General features: G+C 51.0%; 1 protein-coding gene and 6 non-coding genes across 31 annotated transcripts in view; all 7 read right to left on the reverse strand.

Moving 5' to 3' along the window:
• LOC120875281 overlaps positions 1-17,709 on the reverse strand; it is a 137,389-nt gene that overhangs the window by 55,630 nt on the left and 64,050 nt on the right. For 19 of the 25 annotated variants that reach the window (XR_005723908.1, XR_005723926.1, XR_005723916.1 and 16 more), the window contains 4 exons: positions 14,746-14,885; positions 12,035-12,174; positions 4,013-4,162; positions 1,552-1,702 (listed from right to left, as the gene is read on the reverse strand). Coding sequence is in view for 2 of the 25 variants with exons in the window: in XM_040257059.1 (XP_040112993.1) it covers positions 1,552-1,682 (131 nt within the window). In the remaining 23 variants the exon portion in view is untranslated. Of the gene's footprint in view, positions 1-1,551; positions 1,703-4,012; positions 4,163-11,096; positions 11,396-11,482; positions 11,619-12,034; positions 12,175-14,745; positions 14,886-17,709 lie in introns of those variants that run through there. The other 6 variants (XR_005723925.1, XR_005723921.1, XR_005723919.1 and 3 more) reach the window with 5 other exon arrangements.
• On the reverse strand, positions 1,225-1,316 carry LOC120875803. The gene has a single exon (XR_005724097.1). It is a non-coding gene; the product is annotated as a small nucleolar RNA SNORD116 (small nucleolar RNA).
• On the reverse strand, positions 3,678-3,769 carry LOC120875804. Its single transcript, XR_005724098.1, has one exon. It is a non-coding gene; the product is annotated as a small nucleolar RNA SNORD116 (small nucleolar RNA).
• LOC120875807 lies at positions 6,235-6,328 on the reverse strand. The gene has a single exon (XR_005724101.1). It is a non-coding gene; the product is annotated as a small nucleolar RNA SNORD116 (small nucleolar RNA).
• On the reverse strand, positions 8,969-9,062 carry LOC120875704. The gene has a single exon (XR_005724017.1). It is a non-coding gene; the product is annotated as a small nucleolar RNA SNORD116 (small nucleolar RNA).
• On the reverse strand, positions 11,732-11,824 carry LOC120875795. The gene has a single exon (XR_005724090.1). It is a non-coding gene; the product is annotated as a small nucleolar RNA SNORD116 (small nucleolar RNA).
• On the reverse strand, positions 14,443-14,535 carry LOC120875796. Its single transcript, XR_005724091.1, has one exon. It is a non-coding gene; the product is annotated as a small nucleolar RNA SNORD116 (small nucleolar RNA).

Below are 17,709 nucleotides of genomic sequence, written 5' to 3' on the forward strand. Positions count from 1 at the left end.
ACATGGCAGGATGAAGAGAAAATATCCCCTCTACCTCATACTTGGCCTCCCTGATAGCTCAGTTGGTAAGGAATCTCACTGCAATTTAGGAGACCGACATTTGATTCCTGGGTTGGGAAGATCCACTGGAGAAGGGATAAGCTACCCACTACACTCTTCTTGGGCTTCCTAGGTGGCTCAGATGCTAAAGAATCTGCTGGCAATATGGGAGACCTGGGTTTGATCCCTGCGTTGGGAAGATATCCTGGAGAAGAGAAAGGCGACCCACTCCAGTGTTCTAGCCTGGAGAATTCCATGGAATGGATAGTTCATACTTGGCCTCCAGGTCAGGACAAGATAAAATGCCATGTTGGGAACCACTACTGGCTCCGGAAGCCTGTCACAAAGGAAACCAATGATGGGAGAGGTCAACTGTTGGATGGTCCTTGAACCTATGAATCTGCCACTGTGATCCTTCCCCACACTCACTCCAACTGTATATGAAGGCAACACAGACTTCAGGAAATCTGACTGAATAGCTGGTCCATCCAGCCACCCATCCATTCACATGTTCCACCACCACTCAAGGTGTATTTCAAGACCTCCGAAATTTGCTCTCCCCTGGCATCCACCCATCTCAGGGCAATGTGCTAATCCTCCTTTGACACAGGATTTTTATCCACAGAAACACCCTAATGGAATTTCCAGGCTCAGCCTCCCAACACCAGCGCCCATGCACACTGACCAAAGAAATAATCAGATGAGGGGCCCTCAGCTTGGCCCACCTCCTGGACACTCTGCCCATTGATCTTCTATCAGTATCAGGAGAAAACTATGTAGCAATCCATCCCCAGAAGAACATGACATAGAAGCCTGGCTGAGGCCATGACTCCTGTTCTGACCCTGCGTGAAAACTCTGTGCTATCCACCAGGGACCAGGCAGTGGGCACACGGAGGCCTGACAAACTCAGTGGCAGCCCAGATGCTCTCAAATGGCTTCTGCTTCCTCTGCTACCCTCACTCTCATCCACACCAGGAGACAAAAGACCTGGATAGCTCATGCAAAGAGAGACAATTCATGGTCCCCAGTCATAACCCGAACATGGGAGATGCAGCCCCTTTCCCCTATGGCTCACCTTCACATCACAAGGCCCTCACCCTCAGCTTGCACACTGTGGCTGCTCACACCCCAGGGAGCAAGTGAATGTGACCCTGGCCCTTTGATCCCTGTGGGAGTCACGTGCTGGACCTCAGTTCCGATGAGGAGACGGTAGGGGTGGCTCACTCATTTTGTTCAGATTTCCAAGGAATGCATTTGTGGGAGTCATCATCGATCCAAGCACGTGCGCTCTAGGTGCTGCATGAACAAAGTCGCCACCTCCATCCCAGGAAGGTCAGTGAGCTTGATCAGGTCAGCATTCAGGACTGTGCAGATAGCAGCCTTGGGGCAGCCAAGCTGCAGGCCCTGGGACCTTGCATGCCCCAGGAAAAGCTCAGAAAGTGAAGGTGTGAATCCCATGCCCAGATCCCTGGGGCCAAACCACTAGGTTTCCTCGAAGAAAGGCTGCTTACCGCCATGGCTGTTTCATCTGTACACTCAAGGGCCATTTGTCCAGTTGCCTCTGGGGATTCGTGAGATTCATCTTGAGAGGCTGGCTATCATGGAATATGCGATGGGTAACCTGTTGCCAACAGTCTTCCATCTTGGGCCACTCAACCTGGCCTGGGGCGAGAAAACACATGCATGTGTGAGGAAGAGCACCAAGTGTACGGGGGAAAGAGGCAAGGCCTCCAGGAGCACTGCCAATCATTCTGGGATCTATCACTCAATTGCTGCAAGAAGGTGTGCTGTGAAAGCAGCCAAACAGGGATGTGTTGGTGCACAGATACATTCAGAGTCAAGGGACCTACAGGACAAAGAGTGCCAATCTGCCAACTGCCTGGTCTCAGGCCTGCAATTCCACTCCATGTACTGTCCCGACCAACACAATTTAAGGATGTCCCCCAAGAACCCTGAGAACCCCTCAGGTGAATGGGGCCCCCTTCGCCACTGACATTCCAGGGAAACACACCCACTCTTGGCACCTACTCTGCTCACAATGGACTCACCAGCAAGGGACAGGATAAAAGGTACCTGAGGGCCTCCACGACATTAAGCCCCTTCTTTGATATGGAGCATATCCACGAAAAATGGCTCTTTCGGCTCCATGACAAAAGGGCCCCAATGGACTCAGCCCGGTTGACACATGAGTGTGCTTGCTTCCTGGTCAAAGCCATACTAGAAGCCCTTCCTTGAACAACACGAAGAGCTCCAGGCCACTGGAGCCATTCCAAAGCACAAAGATGCTGGGGCTCCACCCTTTAGAGCAACTGGGTCACTTGTCATGCAACCTTGTTCTTTTTGAGCCAGTAACATCACTGCCATGAGCCCAGATACAATATGAAATTCAGGTCATCCACGACCATCCTGAAACACCAGTCATGACACCACAGAACCCAGCACAGAGGCACAATGATTGAACCCACATGACGCCTCTGGCCACAGGTTCACAGGAGAGCACAGCCTTGCTGCTAAGCACCACACCAGAGAGCTTCTCCTGCCCTTCAAACTGTAGCCACTCATCTGACTCCCCTATTTCCACAGGGTCCCTGCCCCCTAATTTCTGGGAAGAGCTCCTAAACTTGGGCAAGGATAGGTGAGCTGGGTATAGAAATGACACTTGGATGTCCTGAGGCACAATTTCACTCCATGCACATGGGGAGAACATGGCAAGATGGACAGAAAACATACTCTCTGCTTCATATAACCCCCAGGCCAGGACAAGATCAGACACCACCTGGGGAACCACTCATGGCTCTGGAGGTCTGCAGCAAAGGAAACCAATCACAGCAGAGGCCAACTGTTCAATGGTCCATGAACCTATGAACCTGCCACCCCAGTCCTTCCCCACATTCACTCCAACTGAACCTGAAGGCAACCCAGAATTCAGGGAACCTGACGACTTGCTGATCCATTCACTTGCCCATCCATCCATGGGTTCCACCACCACTTGAGGTACATTTCACGATCCCCAAGCTTTGCTCTTTCCTGGCAACTGCCCACCTCAGGGCAATGTGCAGGTCCCTCCTGTTGACTCAGGACTTTCATCCTTGGAAATGCCCTAATGCATCTGCAAGGCTCACCCTCCCAACACTAGTGCCCACTCACATACCAACCAAAGAAACAATCAGATGAGGGGCCATCAGCTTGGCCCACCTCTTGGACACTCTGCCCAATGATCTCCTCTGATCACCAGGAGAAAACTATGCGGCATCCCGTCCCCCAGAAGAACATGACACAGAAACTTGTCTGAAGCTATGACTCCTTTCCTGACCACGAGTGAAAATACTTTCAGGCAAAGGCGGTGTGGCTGACAAACTCAATGGCAGTCCAGATGCTCTCAAACGGCTTCCATGTCTCTGCTACCAATAGAACCATACATACCAGGAGACAAAAGCCCTGGCTAGCCTCATGCAACCAGAGATGACTCATGGTCCCTAGCCATATCCTGAGGTTGGGAGGTCAGGGCATCTTCCTCATGGCTCATCTCCATACCACAAGGCCATCACCCTCAAGCTTGCACACTGTGGCTGCTTACACCCCAGGGAGCAAATGAAATGTGACCCTGGCCCTTCGATCCCACTGGAAATCACGTGCTGGACCTCAGTTCCGATGAGGAGACGGTAGGGGTGGCTCACTCATTTTGTTCAGATTTCCAAGGAATGCATCTGTGGGAGTCATCATCGATCCAAGCACGTGTGCCCAGGAGCTGCATGAGCAAAGTCACCACCTCCATCCCAGGAAGGCCAGCAAGCTTAATCAGGTCAGCATTCAAGACTACACAGATTGCAGCCAGGGGGCAGGAACTGCAGCCAAGCCTTGGGCCCTGGGACTTTGCATACCCTAGGGAAACCCCAGAAGGTGAGGGCACAGATCCCATGCCCAGATCACTGGGACCAAACCACTAGGTTTCCTCAAATAAGGACCACTTACCTCCATGGGTATTCCATCTGTAAACCCAAGGGCTGCATGCACAATGGCCCCCAGGGGCTCATGCTCCTTGTCTCACCAGGCTGGGATTCACAGAATGTGTGACTGGTTCCCTGTTGACAATGGTCTTCCATCCTGGGCAACTCAATCTGCCTTGAGGTGAGAAAACACATGCATGCATGAGGAAGAGCAACAGGTGTACAGGGGAAAGAGGCAAGGCCTCCAGGAGAGTTGCCCTCATTCTTGAATCTACTATTCAACTGCTGCACCTCGGCCTGGTGTGTCAACAGCCAAATTTGAGTGCATTTGCACATGGATGCCTCCAGAATCAAGGGGCCGTCACGACAAATAGCACCAATCTGCCAAGTCCCTGGTCTCAGGCCCTGCAATTTCTCTTCTTTTGCCGTTCTCACTGAAAGCTTAAGGATGTCCCCCAAGAACTCTGGAGACACCATGAGGGGAACTGAGCCCCCTTGGCCTAATAGCCACTGCCCTTCCAGGGAAACATATTCACTCTTGGCACCTATTCTGCTCATAATGGACTTGCCAGCACAGGGAAGGATAAAAGTTACCTGAGAGCTTCCATGATAATAAGTTCCTTTTCCAACAGGTTGTATATCCATGAAAAAAGGCTCTTTTAGCCCTGCAACAAAGGGGTCCCAATGGACAGCTGCACTCAGCCTGGCTGACACATGAGGGTGCAGGCTTCCTATCCAACAGCCGTACTAGAAGACCTTCCTTGAACAGCACAAGGAGCTACAGGCCATTGCAGACATTGTGAAGGGCAGAGATGCTGGGGCTCCACCCTTTAAAGCAACCGGGTCACTTGTATGCTGACTTTCTCTTTGTAAGGCAGTAACATCACTGCCATGAACTCGGACATAACATGAGAATCAGGTTGTCCATGACCACCCAGACACCATCAGCCATACCATCACAGAATCCGGCAAAGAGACATGATGAATAAATCCACATGACGCCTCTGGCCAGAGGCCAGGAACACAGGAGAGCACAGCCTCCCTGCACCAGTGGGCCAAATGACAAAATGAGCCCCACACCAGACAGCCTCTCCTGCCCCTACGACTGCCCACTCACATGAGCCGCCAACTCCCCTTTTTCCACAGGATCCTGCTCCCTGATTTCTGGGAAGAGCCCCTAAACTCAGGCAAGGATAGATGGGGTGGATTTACAAATGACAGTGGGATATCCTGAAGTTCAACTTCACGCCAAACACAAGGGGAGAATGAGGCAGGAGAGACAGAAAATATCCCATCTTCCTCATACTGGAGAATGAGGCAGGATGGACAGAAAATATCCCATCTTCCTCATACTTGACACCCTGGACAGGACAAGATATGACACCAGACTGGAAACTACTCCCAGCTTCAGAGGTCTGCCGCAAACGACCTATCACAGGAGAGGCCAACTGTTGGCGGGTCCATGACCCTATGAACCTGCCACCATGGTGCCTTCCCACACTCACTCCAACCTTAACTGAAGGTAACACAGACTTCAGGGAACCTAACTGAGTCACCCATCCATCCACTTGCCCATCCAGCCATGGGTTCCACCACCATTTGAGGTGCGTTTCACACTTCGCAAGCTTTGCTCTGCCCCAGCATCTGCACCCGCTCTCAGGGAAACGTGCAGGCCCCTCTCACTGACACAGGATTTCCACCCTCGGAAATGCTCTAAGGCACCTGCCAGGCTCAGTCTCCCAACACCAGTGCTCACTCAGACAACAACCTAAGAAGAAGAAGGGCCACTGGCTTGGCCCACCTGCTGGATGCTCTGACCATTGATCTCCTCTGAATATCAGGAGAAAATCTGCAGCATGCCTTCCTGGAGAAAAAGATGACATCAAAGCCAGCTGAGGCCAAAACTGCTGTATGAATCATGAGTGAGAAAAACTTGGCTTCTCTCCAGAGCACCAGGCAATGGGCAGCAGGGGGGGTCAGTGAAACTCAATGGCAGATCAAATGCTCAGATGCTCCAAATGGCTTCAATTACCTCTGATAACCGCACACACACCATAACAGAGGACAACATCCCAGGCTAGATTATTGAAGCCAGAGACAAACTGAACTCATTTATAAGGGCCACCCAAAGAAAGAAGACAACCAAATGGAGGTGACCCAGGTACTGTATGCAAGTGTGTGACCAAGTCTAAGCTGGCCCTAACTGATAACCAGCCCCAACCCTAGCTTCATGGGAGGCAACGTGCTAGAGCTCAGCATCAATGAGGAGATGGCAGTGAGTTCTCACTCATTTTGTTCAGATTTTCCAAGGAATAAATATGAAAGTTGTCATCACTGATCTGAGCATGTGCTGCTTTGCTGCACACCTCAGCAGGGCAGGCGGGGCTGCTCCAAGAAGGAGCCAATGACCTGGGAGTCCTCCAGGAGCTGGGAAAATTCAGAGCCCCCAGGCTTGTTGGCAAGAGGAAAAGTCCATTCACACTTACAGGTACTCAGGCAATCCCAGGAAGCCCTAAAATCAAGACACATCTCGGGGTAGAGGAAGGCGTACCATCCTTAGTGATCCAAAAAGCAGAAACTGCAAGCTGTTCCTGCCACACTTCTCACAGGACTCTCTTGCACCTCCATTCACTGAATCACAGGCAGAGATTCTTCTATGCTACAGTCATACCTGGCAACTTCTCCTGACAAGTCAAAGGAAAGCACAAGCATGCTTCAAATGTGCACCTGGGTTCTCGATGAATAATATCGGAGTCCGTGGTTCCCTGGGGGAAAGCCTGCATTTGCTTCTGAACTGCCTCAATCCCTCATGTATGACTGGATACCAATCTATAGCACAAAGGTAGGAAATTATCTTAAAGTTCCTATCAGTGTGTGTCTGACTATGTGTACGAGGCAGGGGATTTGATGTGGGTCTGAGTGTGTGTGTTCCAGTGTACCAAGAAGAATGTGCCTCAAGACTCTGGTGTGCCTCTGAAACTCCTTCTGGGTGTCTCCAGGACTCAAGAGTCCCACTACAAAGGCCTTGATGTCTTAACACACATGCCTTCACCACAGAACCCTGATTTCCTGCTGTCCAACAAAATGGCAGATGACGCCTGCCACTGTCCACAAGCCCAATGCAAAATTTCATGCTAAGGGGCTGTTGAAATAGGGCATAGGCTCATGATCTCTGTGACCCATGCCCTCTCACTATGAACATGAACCTGACTGCTCAAGGTCACCTGGCAGAGCAACTGTGTATGCCATGTACCATGAGACATGTCAGCTAAAACTACAGCTCAGGTGTCCATGGTGCCAAGACCTACCTCCTCCTGGATCCTGGGGCAGATATGGCCCACTATTCCTTAAAAGGGCAAAATAATTCAGGGCATGAGTCTCTTCCTACCCAGTGAGTCTAATCACTCTCCAGGGCTCCACCAGAAAGGGCAAGATGGGACCTGGTCTTCCTCAGGTACCAGGATCCAGGGGTCACTCCCACAGAAACTGGGCCCCTTTGCCAGCCAGATAACACTCAGATCCACAGCCTGCAGGGCCCTGGGAACCAACCACACCCAGGAAAAACTCATAAAATAAAGAGATTCTACAAATTGAACTCCTCCATCTACCCCTAGTGTGACTCACCCACATCAGAAGCCACCAGATCTTCTGCTCACAAAAGGACATTTAGTACTCAGAAGACCAACAGGAAGAAGGTGGTCTTTGATTACGGTGACACCACACCATTCTGCCCGGCATCCCTTCTCTGCTACACAAAACCATCAAGTGTTCACAGAACACCACGCCTGCTTCCAGGAAGACTTGAGAAGAACTTCCAGGGAAAGACCTTTGTTATGTGAAGTTTCCCACAACAGTGCCAGGGGAGTCACTTGCTAAACCATGGAGGAAGCCTTGGTATGCCAACCAAAGAAGACTCTTTAAAAACCACAGGACTCCAAGGTTGATACTTCTCAGTCAGGCTGAACAATCAGGTGCCATCTGGGCGGTGCAGCTGGTCCCATCTGCTGGAACCCATACACCTTGCAAATTCCAGGCCAAAAGGAAAAACATATGTGCAAAGATCTCATTTCTGCCCACACTAGCTGGCTGTGAGGACTCAGTAAGTGGAATTCTTCAAGGCACCAAAGATATGCTTTGTGAGTCCTTCTGGCAGTGGGCCACCAAGGCCACAAAGGTCCCTATCACCGAACCTGCCAGGCACCAAAATGCGCTCTCCTCTGTACCCAGCCAAGGGCAGCTCCAAAAGGACCACACTGTATCACTGAAAACAGAACAACAGTGCCTGCAGCCTCAGCAGACATATCATCCCAGTAAATCCCACTGCACTTTTCCTGACCTGCACAACCATTCTGCTCTAGGCCTCTGGCCAACCTGCAGGAGGGATGCAAGGCTGGGACCACCACACAGTCCACGGCGGCCTCCAAGACACAAGCATGTGACAGGAGACGCTGCACAGGAACTGCCGAGGGCAGAAACGAGGCCTATTGCCTTTCGCCCCTGCCACCATTTGACTAGGTCCCTGCAAACGCTACAGCCCACAGGGCACTCAAGAAATCTCACCAACCCAAAGGGCCTCAACAGCTAGGACCTCAGATCTGACCTGAGGCTCCAATAAGAAACTACAGAGTCTTCCTCACTTTGGCTTCCACATCAACACAGCCCCAACTAGCGCACTCGCAGCAGGAACTGGAACAAAACGCACATTTTCAAGCCAAGAGCTCAACAGGCCTAGGCCAGGATCTACTCTGACTCCTAGCATCACTGGTCAGGCTAGACGTCTCCTGTGAACTTCAGCGGCATTGACCTCAGACCTTGCACTCCAGGAAAATTGCATGAACATCTTACACAGCCCATTCAAAAGGGAGTCTTGCAAACGGGGGTGATCCTGGTGATCCTCCTGCTCTATGCATGTATGTGACACAGTAAAAGCAGCCCTTACTGCTAATTAGCACACACTTAGCCCCATGAGAGGCAACGTGCTGGAATTCACTGTCGGTGAGGAAATAGTAGTGAATTCTGACTCATTTTGTTCAGATGTTCCCAAGGAACGCATACGAGAGTATCGTCATAGATATGAGCACACGCTGGCTTGCTGCCCACCTCAGGAGGGCAGGTAGAGCCAATCTCAAGAGGAGCCAGTGACCTAGGAGTCCTTCAGGAGCCAGGGGAATTCAGAGCTCTAAGACTTCTCTGCAGAATGGTCCCTCCATACAACTACTCAGGCAGTCCCAGGAAACCCTACATCCATGAAACATCTTGTGGTAAGAGAAGGTGCCATCCTCAGTGATCCAAAAAGCAGTGGCAGGAACCTGGGCCTGTCAACTTCTCACCAGACTCCCTTGCATCTCGAGGTACTGTCTCATGTGCACAGCTTCTTGCCCTGGATGACAGACAGTCATACCCGAGAACCTCTCCTGACAAGCGGAGAGAAAGCAAAGGAATGCTTCAGATGTGTACCCAAGTTCTCACTGGACAAATGGTTCCCTGGGGGTAGGCCCTTATCTGCTTAGCCAAATGTATTGATCCCCTACCTAGGACTGGATAAATATGGGAGCATGAGTGCAGCAAAGCAGGTTCAAGAGCGAGTGGGTGTCTGGCTGACAGTGTGCATGGGTGGCAGGGTATGCGATGTGGGGTTGAGTGCATGTGTTCCGGTGTACCAACAAGGATGCACTCTTAGGATTTTGGATGGGCCTCGAACTCCTTCCGGGTATCTCCATGTCTCAGGGCCCCATGCAAAGGCCTCAGTGTCTGAACACGCATGCCGTCTATATGGAGTGTGGACCTCCTACACTCCCACAAAATGGAGTCAATCCTTGGCACCTTCCACAAGCCCCATGCAAAATTTCACCGAGGGGCTGTTGACATCGGCTCTGGGCTCCCTATCTCCATGACCATTCCCTTTGACCAAAGCATAGGAATCGGACCAAGCAAGGTCGTGCTGCAGAGCAACTCTGTTAATGCCACAGAGCTTGAGACTACACCAGGAACTACTTCAGCTCAGGTGTCCTTGCCCACTAGACCCAGCTCTACTTAGAGCAAGGAAATTTTCCATTAGAATGAGAAATGTATGGTGAACTTGGCCCTGGGGCTGATGACCCACCATACCCTTGAAGAGCAAAAGAATTCAGGGCATGAGCCTCTTCCTGCCCAGTGAGTCCAATCACTCTCCAAGGATCCAATGGTAAGTAAAGACAAGAGGTACTCGTCCTCAGGTACCAATATCTAGGCATCACTCCCACAGAAACGGGGCCCCTTGCCCGGCCAGAACAGGTTAAGATCCACAGAGTACAGGCTCCTGGGTACTGACCACATCCTATGGGAAAAACTCCGATAAAGCAGGACTTGGTCCAAATTGAACACTCCTGCCCCGAATAGCGACTCACCCACACTGGAAGCCTCCAGGGGCTCTGTTCACACAGAGACAATCAGCACCCAACAACAGGAAAAAGGTGGGCTTTGACTATGGTGACATCACGCCATTCCGCCCTACACCTTGTGTCTGCCACACAAGACCACCAAGTGCTCACAGATCACTAAGGTGGCTTCCAGGAAGACATCAGAAAACCTGCCAGGGGAAGACTTTGGATGTGCCAGGTCTCCTGCCATAGTGCCAGGGGAGCTGCTGGCGCAGACACTGAGGCAGCCTTGGTATGCCAACCAATGACCGAGCTCTACCACAAACATGGGCCTGCAAGGCTGGTAATTCACTGTTGGGAGGCGAACACCTGGGTGTATCAGGGCCGACTAGCTGGCCCCAAATTTTAAGAAATCACATACCTTGCAAATTCCAGGCTGAGGGGCCAAATGGGGGCCAAGACGATGTACGCACACCACATTACCACCCATAGGCTGGCTCCTTAGACTCGGTTAGTGGAACTTCTCAAGGTACCAAGGATATGAATGAAAAGTTCTTATTCTGGCATTGGACCACCAAGGCCACAAAGGTCACTGTCACTGAGCCTCCCAGGCACAAGCAATCCCCTCTTCTCTGTACCCAGCTGAGGACAGCTCCAAAAGGACCACAGTATATATCACTGAAAAAACAACAGTGCCTTCAGCCTCAGGGGACAGACTGTCCAAGGAAATCACACAGCACATTTCCTCACCTGCACAACTATTTTGTTCTAGGCCTCTGGCCAACCTGCAGGAGGAATCCAGGCCTGGGATCACTTCACAGTCCATGGCGACCTCGAAGACTCAAGCATGTGACAGGAGTTGCAATTCAGGAACTGCCAAGGGCAGAAATGAGGCCTATTAACTGTCACAACTGCCACCGTTCCCCTAGGTCCATGCAACCACTGCATCCCAGAGGGCACTCAGGAATCTCAACAACCCAAAGGGCCACAATGGCGAGGGCCTCGGATCTAACCTGGGGCTCCAATCAGAAGCCACAGAAGCGTCCTTGTTTCAGAGTCCACATCGCCACTGACCCAATAAGTGCATTTGCAGCAGTAACCAGGAAGAAATGAACATTTTCAAGCCAAAAGCTCACCTGTCCGAGGCCAGGATCCACTGTGTCTCCTGCCACCACTGGACAAGCTGGATGCCTCTATGCTCCTCAGTGCCCTTCACCATGGACCTCGCATTCCAAGAGCCGCTCCAACATCTGTACATGGCCCACTCTCACACGGGAGCCTCACAAATGGTGGTGACCTGGCTCCTCCATGCATGTGTGTGACACATGGGAGATGCCCTCATTGCTAACCAGTCCCACCCTTAACCCCAAGGGAGGCAACGTGCTGGACCTCAGTTTCGATGAGGAGACGGTAGTGAGTTCTCACTCATTTTGTTCAGATTTTCCAAGGAATGCATGTGAGGGTGTCATCATCGATCCGAGCACGTGCTGGCTCGCTGCCCACCTCCATAGGGCAGGCAGCACCACTCTCAGGAGGAGCCAGTGACCTGGGAGTCCTCCAGCAGCTGGGGGAACTCAGAGCCCCCAGGCTTCTCAGCAGGAGGAACGGTCCCTTCGTACATACAGCCACTCAGGCAGTCCCAGGAAACCTGAAATTCACAACACATCTTGGGGCAGGAGAAGGCATACCGTGCTCAGTGATCCAAAAAGCAGTGGCAGCAATTTGGGCATGCCACACTTCTCGCCGGACTCCCTTGCACCTTGAGTCACTGCCTCATGGGCGGGGCTTCATCTCCTGGGTGACGGACAGTCATACCTGGCAACTTCACCTGACAAGTGGACAGAAACCACAGGAATGCTTGAGATGTGTACTTGGTCTCTCACTAATACTGATGCAAATGTTTCACTGGGGGAAGGCCTGTAATGGCAACCCAACTATATCGATCCTTTACAGACGACTGGTTAACTATCTTTCAAAAGAGTGTAGCAAATTAGGCACGAGTGCATGTGGGTGTCTTTCTGACCAAGCATGCAAGGGTGGCAGGGGATTCGATGTGAGGTTGAGTGCCTGTGTTCTGGTGTACCAATAAGAATGCACCCTCAGCATTTTGGGTGTGTGTCTGGAAATCTGTCCAGGTATCCAAGTCTCAGAGACCGCATGCAAAGGCCCTGCAGTCTGAACATGCGTGCCATCTCCATGGAGTCCTGACCTCCCACCCTCCCATGAAATGGGGATGACACTTGGCATCTTCCATAAGATCCATGCAAAATTTCACCAAGGGGCTGTTAACATAGGCTCTAGGCTCCCAATCTCCATGACCCATGATCTCTGACCACAGCACAGAGACCTGACTGCCCAAGGTCACCTTGCAGAGAGTCTGTGTGAATGCCACGTACCCTAAGACTATGTGAGCTACGACTATAGCTCAGGGGTCCTTGTCACAAGTCCCACCTCCTACCCTAACAAGAAAATTTTCCCAGAGAACTGCACAGTAAGGTGAACTTGGCACTAGGGCCCATCGCACCATCAAATAGGAAAAGAATTCAGGGCATGCGTATCTTCCTGCCAGTCAGTCCAATCTAAGTCCGGCCTCCACTGGAAACTGCAAGATGAGACCTGGTAATTCTCAGGTACAAGGAACCAGGGGTCACTCCCCCAGAAACGGGATTCCTTTCCCAGCCAGATTATCCTCAAATCCACAGCATGCAGGGCCCTGGGTACTGACCACACCCTAGAGAAAGCCCCCATAATGCAGGGCTTGGTCCAAATTGAACTCATTCTGCCGCAACGGGTGACTCACTAAATCTGAAGCCTCCAGGGCCTTGGCTCACAGGGACAATGAGTAGCCAGCAAGACCCACAGGAAGAAGGTGGGCAACGCGACCAAGGGCTCACAGATCACCAAATATGCTTCCAGGAAGACTTCAGAAGACCTGCCAGGGGAAGACCTTGGATGTGCCCGGTCTCTGCCACAGTGTCATGGGAGCTGCTGTCCCCTACACTGAGGCAGCCTTGGTATGCCGACCAATGACCAATCTCTATCACAACCACGGTCCTTGAAGGTTGATGCTTCATTGCCTGGGGGGCAAATGCATGGGCGCTATCAGGGCTGGCTGGCTGGCCCAACCTTAGGGAATCTTGATAATTCCAGGCCAAGGGGACAAATGGTGGCCAAGGGGCATGTGTGTACACCACATAACTACCCACAGGGATGGTTCCTTGGCCTCATTACTGCAACTCTTCAAGGCACCAAAGATACCCTTGGAGAGTCCTTCTACTGGCAGTGGGCCAACAAGGCCACAAAGGCCACCTATCATTGAGCCTCCCATGACAAGCAATGCCCTCTCCTCTGTACCCAGCTGATGGCAGCTCCAAAAGGACCACACTGTATCACTGAAAACAGAACAATAGTGCTTGCAGCCTCAGCAGACGTATCATCCCAGTAAAGCACACTGTACTTTTCCTCACCTGCACATACATTTTCCTCTGGGCCTCTGGCCAACCTGCAGGAGAAATGCAGGCCTAGGACCACAGCACAGTCCATGGTGACCTCCAAGACCGAAGCATGTGACAACAGCTGCAATTCAGGAACTGCCAAGGGCAGAAATGAGGCTTATTAACTCTCACAACTGCCACCGTCCCCCTAGGTCTCTGTAGCTGCTGCAGCCCACACGGCACTCAGGAATCTCAGTAACCCAAAGGGCCACAATGGCGAGGGCCTCAGATCTGATCTGGGGCTCCAATCACAAACCACAGAAGCTTCACTGCTTCAGAATCGACATCACCAGAGCTCCAATTAGCACACTTGCAGCAGGAATCAGGACGAAATGCACCTTTCCAAGCTAAGAGCTAAACTGTCTGAGGATAGGATCTACTGTGACACCTACCGCCACTGGACAAGCCAGATGCCTCTATGCTCCTCAGTGCCTTTACATGGACTTTGCATTCCAAGAGGGCCGCTCGTGTATCTGTACACGGCCCACCCTCAGACGAGAGCTTCACAAATGCTGGTAACCTGGCTCCTCCATGCGTGTGTGTGACACGGTGCCCTCACCTCTAACCAGTACCGCCCTTAACCCCAAGGGAGGCAACGTGCTGGACCTCAGTTTCGATGAGGAGACGGTAGTGAGTTCTCACTCATTTTGTTCAGATTTTCCAAGGAATGCATGTGAGGGTGTCATCATCGATCCGAGCACGTGCTGGCTCACTGCCCACCTCTGCAGGGCAGGCAGCACCACTCCCAAGAGGAGCCAGTGACCTGAGAGTCCTCCAGCAGCTGGGGGAACTCAGAGCCCCCAGGTTTCTCAGCAAGAGCAATGGTCCCTCCGTACTTACAGCCACTCAGGCATTCCCAGGAAAGCCGAAATCCATGACACGTTTTGCGGCAGGGGAAGGCGTACCATGCTCAGTGATCCAAAAAGCAGTGGCAGCAACCTGGGCCCGCCACACTTCTCACCATACTCCTCTGCACCTTGAGTCACTGCCTCACTGGCAGGGCTTCGTCTCCTGGGTGATGGACACTCATATCAGACAACTTCACCTGACAAGGGGATAGAAAGCACAGGCAGGCTTCAGATGTGTACCCAGCTTCTCACTAAGCATATCAATGCCCATGAGGGAAGGCCTTTTCTGCTTCCCAACTGCAGTATCCCTTATTTCCAACTGGATACCTATGTGTTGGAACGAGTGCAGAAAGTTAGGTTCATGTGACCGTGGATGTCTGTCTGACTGGGTGCGCAAGCATGTAGGGGAACTTGATGTGGGTCTGAGTACTTGTGTTCTAGCGTACCAACAAGGATGTGCTCTCAGGATTCTCGGTGTGCCTTTGGAACTCTTTCTGTGTATTTCCGTGTCTCAGAGCCCCTGTGCAAAGGCTTTGGTGTCTGAACACGCACGTCTTCTCCATGGAGATCTGAACTCCCACCCTCCCACAAAATGAGGGATGATGCCTAGCATCTTCCACCAACACCATGCAAAATTACACCAAGGGGTTGACATAGGCTCTGGGCTCCTAATCTACATGACCCCTGCTGTATCACCAGAGCAGAGGAACCTGACTGCCCAATGTTCCCTTGTGGAGCATCTGTGTGAATGTCCCTTATCCTGAGACTACCCCAGCTACTATTACAGCTCAGGTGTCCTTGCCACAAGTTCCACCTCCTCCCTGACCAAGGAAAGTTTCCAGAGAAGGCCTACAGTGTGGTTAACATGGCCTTGGGCCAGATACAGCCCACCATACCCTCACAGAGCAAAAGAATACAGGGCATGGGTCTCTTCCTGTCCAATCAGTCCAGTCACTCTCTGGGGCTCTGCTGGAAAGTGCAAGACAAGGGGTGGTCATCCTCAGGTACCAGGATCCAGGGGTCACTTCCACAGAATCAGGGCCCCTTTACTGGACAGATTATGCTCATCCACAGCCTGCAGGGCCCTGGATACCAACCACAACCTAGAGAAAAATCCAATAAAGCAAGTTCATTTTACTTCAGTCACTCAGTCGTGTCTAACTCTTTGCAACCCCATGAGGTGGTAAAAGGATTTGGAGTTTCAGCTTCATATCAGTCCTTCCAATGAACACCCTGGACTGATCTCCTTTACGATGGACTGATTAGATCTCCTTGCAGTCCAAGGGACTCTCAAGAGCCTTCTCCAACACCACAGTTCAAAAGGATCAATTTTCAGCACTCAGATTTCTTTATAGTCCAACTCTCACATCCATACATGACTACTGGAAAAACTATAGCCTTGACTAGACGGACCTCTGTGGGCAAAGTAATGTCTCTGCTGTTTTAATATGCTGTCTAGTTTGGTCATAACTTTCCTTCCAAGGAGTAAGCTTCTTTTAATTTTGTGGCTGCAATTACCATCTGCTGTGATTTTGGAGCCCAGAAAAATAAAGTCAGCCACTGTTTCCCCATCTACTTGCCATGAAGTGATGGGACTGGAATGCCATGACCTTAGTTTTCTCAATGTTGAGCTTTAAGCCAACTTTTTCACTCTCCTCTTTCACTTTCATCAAGAGGCTCTTTAGTTCTTTTTCACTTTCTGCCATAAGGGTGGTATCATCTGCATATCTGAGGTTCTTGATATTTCTCCAGCAATCTTGATTCCAGCTTGTGCTTCCACCAGCCCAGCATTTCTCATGAGGTACTCTGCTTATAAGTTAATGAGCGGGTGACAATATACAGCCTTGACGTACTCCTTTCCTATTTCAAACCAGTCTATTGTTCCATGTCCAGTTCTAACTGTTGCTTCCTGATCTGCATACAGATTTCACAAGAGGCAGGTCAGGTGGTCTGGTATTCCCATCTCTTTCAGAATTTTCCCAGTTTATTGTGATTCACACAGTCAAAGGCTTTGGCATAGTCAATAAACAGAAATAGACATTTTTCTGGAACTCTCTTGCTTTTTCCATGATCCAGCGGATGTTGGCAATTTGTTCTCTGGTTCCTCTGCCTTTTCTAAAACCAGCTTGAACATCTGGAAGTTCACGGTTCACATATTGCTGAAGCCTGGCTTGAAGAACTTTGAGCATTACTTTACTAGTGTGTGAGATGAGTGCAACTATGCGGTATTTTGAGCATTCTTTGGCTTTCTTTAGGATTGGAATGAAAACTGACCTTTTCCAGTCCTGTGGCCACTGCTGAGTTTTCCAAATTTGCTGGCATACTGAGTGCAGCACTTTCACAGCATCATCTTCCAGGATTTGAAATAACTCAACTGGAATTCCGTCACCTCCAGAAAGCAAGACTTGGTCCAAATTGAACTCCTCCTGTCCCCCAGGGTGACTCACCCACATCAGAAGCCTTTTCTAAAACCAGCTTGAACATCTGGAGGTTGACGGTTCACATATTGCTGAAGCCTGGCTTGGAGAATTTTGAGCATTACTTTACTAGCGTGTGAGATGAGTGCAACTGTGTGGTAGTCTGAGCATTCTTTTGCCTTTCTTTGGAATGAAAACTGACCTTTTCCAGTCCTGTGGGAACTGCTGAGTTTTCCAAAGTTGCTGGCATATTGAGTGCAGCACTTTCATAGGATCATCTTCCAGGATTTGAAATAGCTCAACTGGAATTCCATCACCTCCACAAAGCAAGACTTGGTCCAAATTGAACTCCTCCTGCCCCCCAGTGTGACTCACCCACATCAGAAGCCTCCAAGGGCTCTACTCACACAGGGCAATCAGCATTCAGCAAGACCCACTGGAAGAAGGTGGCTTTGATTATGGTGCCATTCCGCCTGGCAGCTCATCTCCACCACACAAGACCACCAAGCGCTCACAGATCACTAAGGCTGCTTCCAGGAAGACAGAAATGGGACTTATTAACTTTCACAACCGCCACCATTTCCTTAGGTCTCTGCAGCCACTG

Source organism: Oryx dammah, unplaced genomic scaffold (genome assembly GCF_014754425.2).
Source record: "Oryx dammah isolate SB20612 unplaced genomic scaffold, SCBI_Odam_1.1 HiC_scaffold_16, whole genome shotgun sequence".
Lineage (NCBI taxonomy): Eukaryota > Metazoa > Chordata > Mammalia > Artiodactyla > Bovidae > Oryx > Oryx dammah.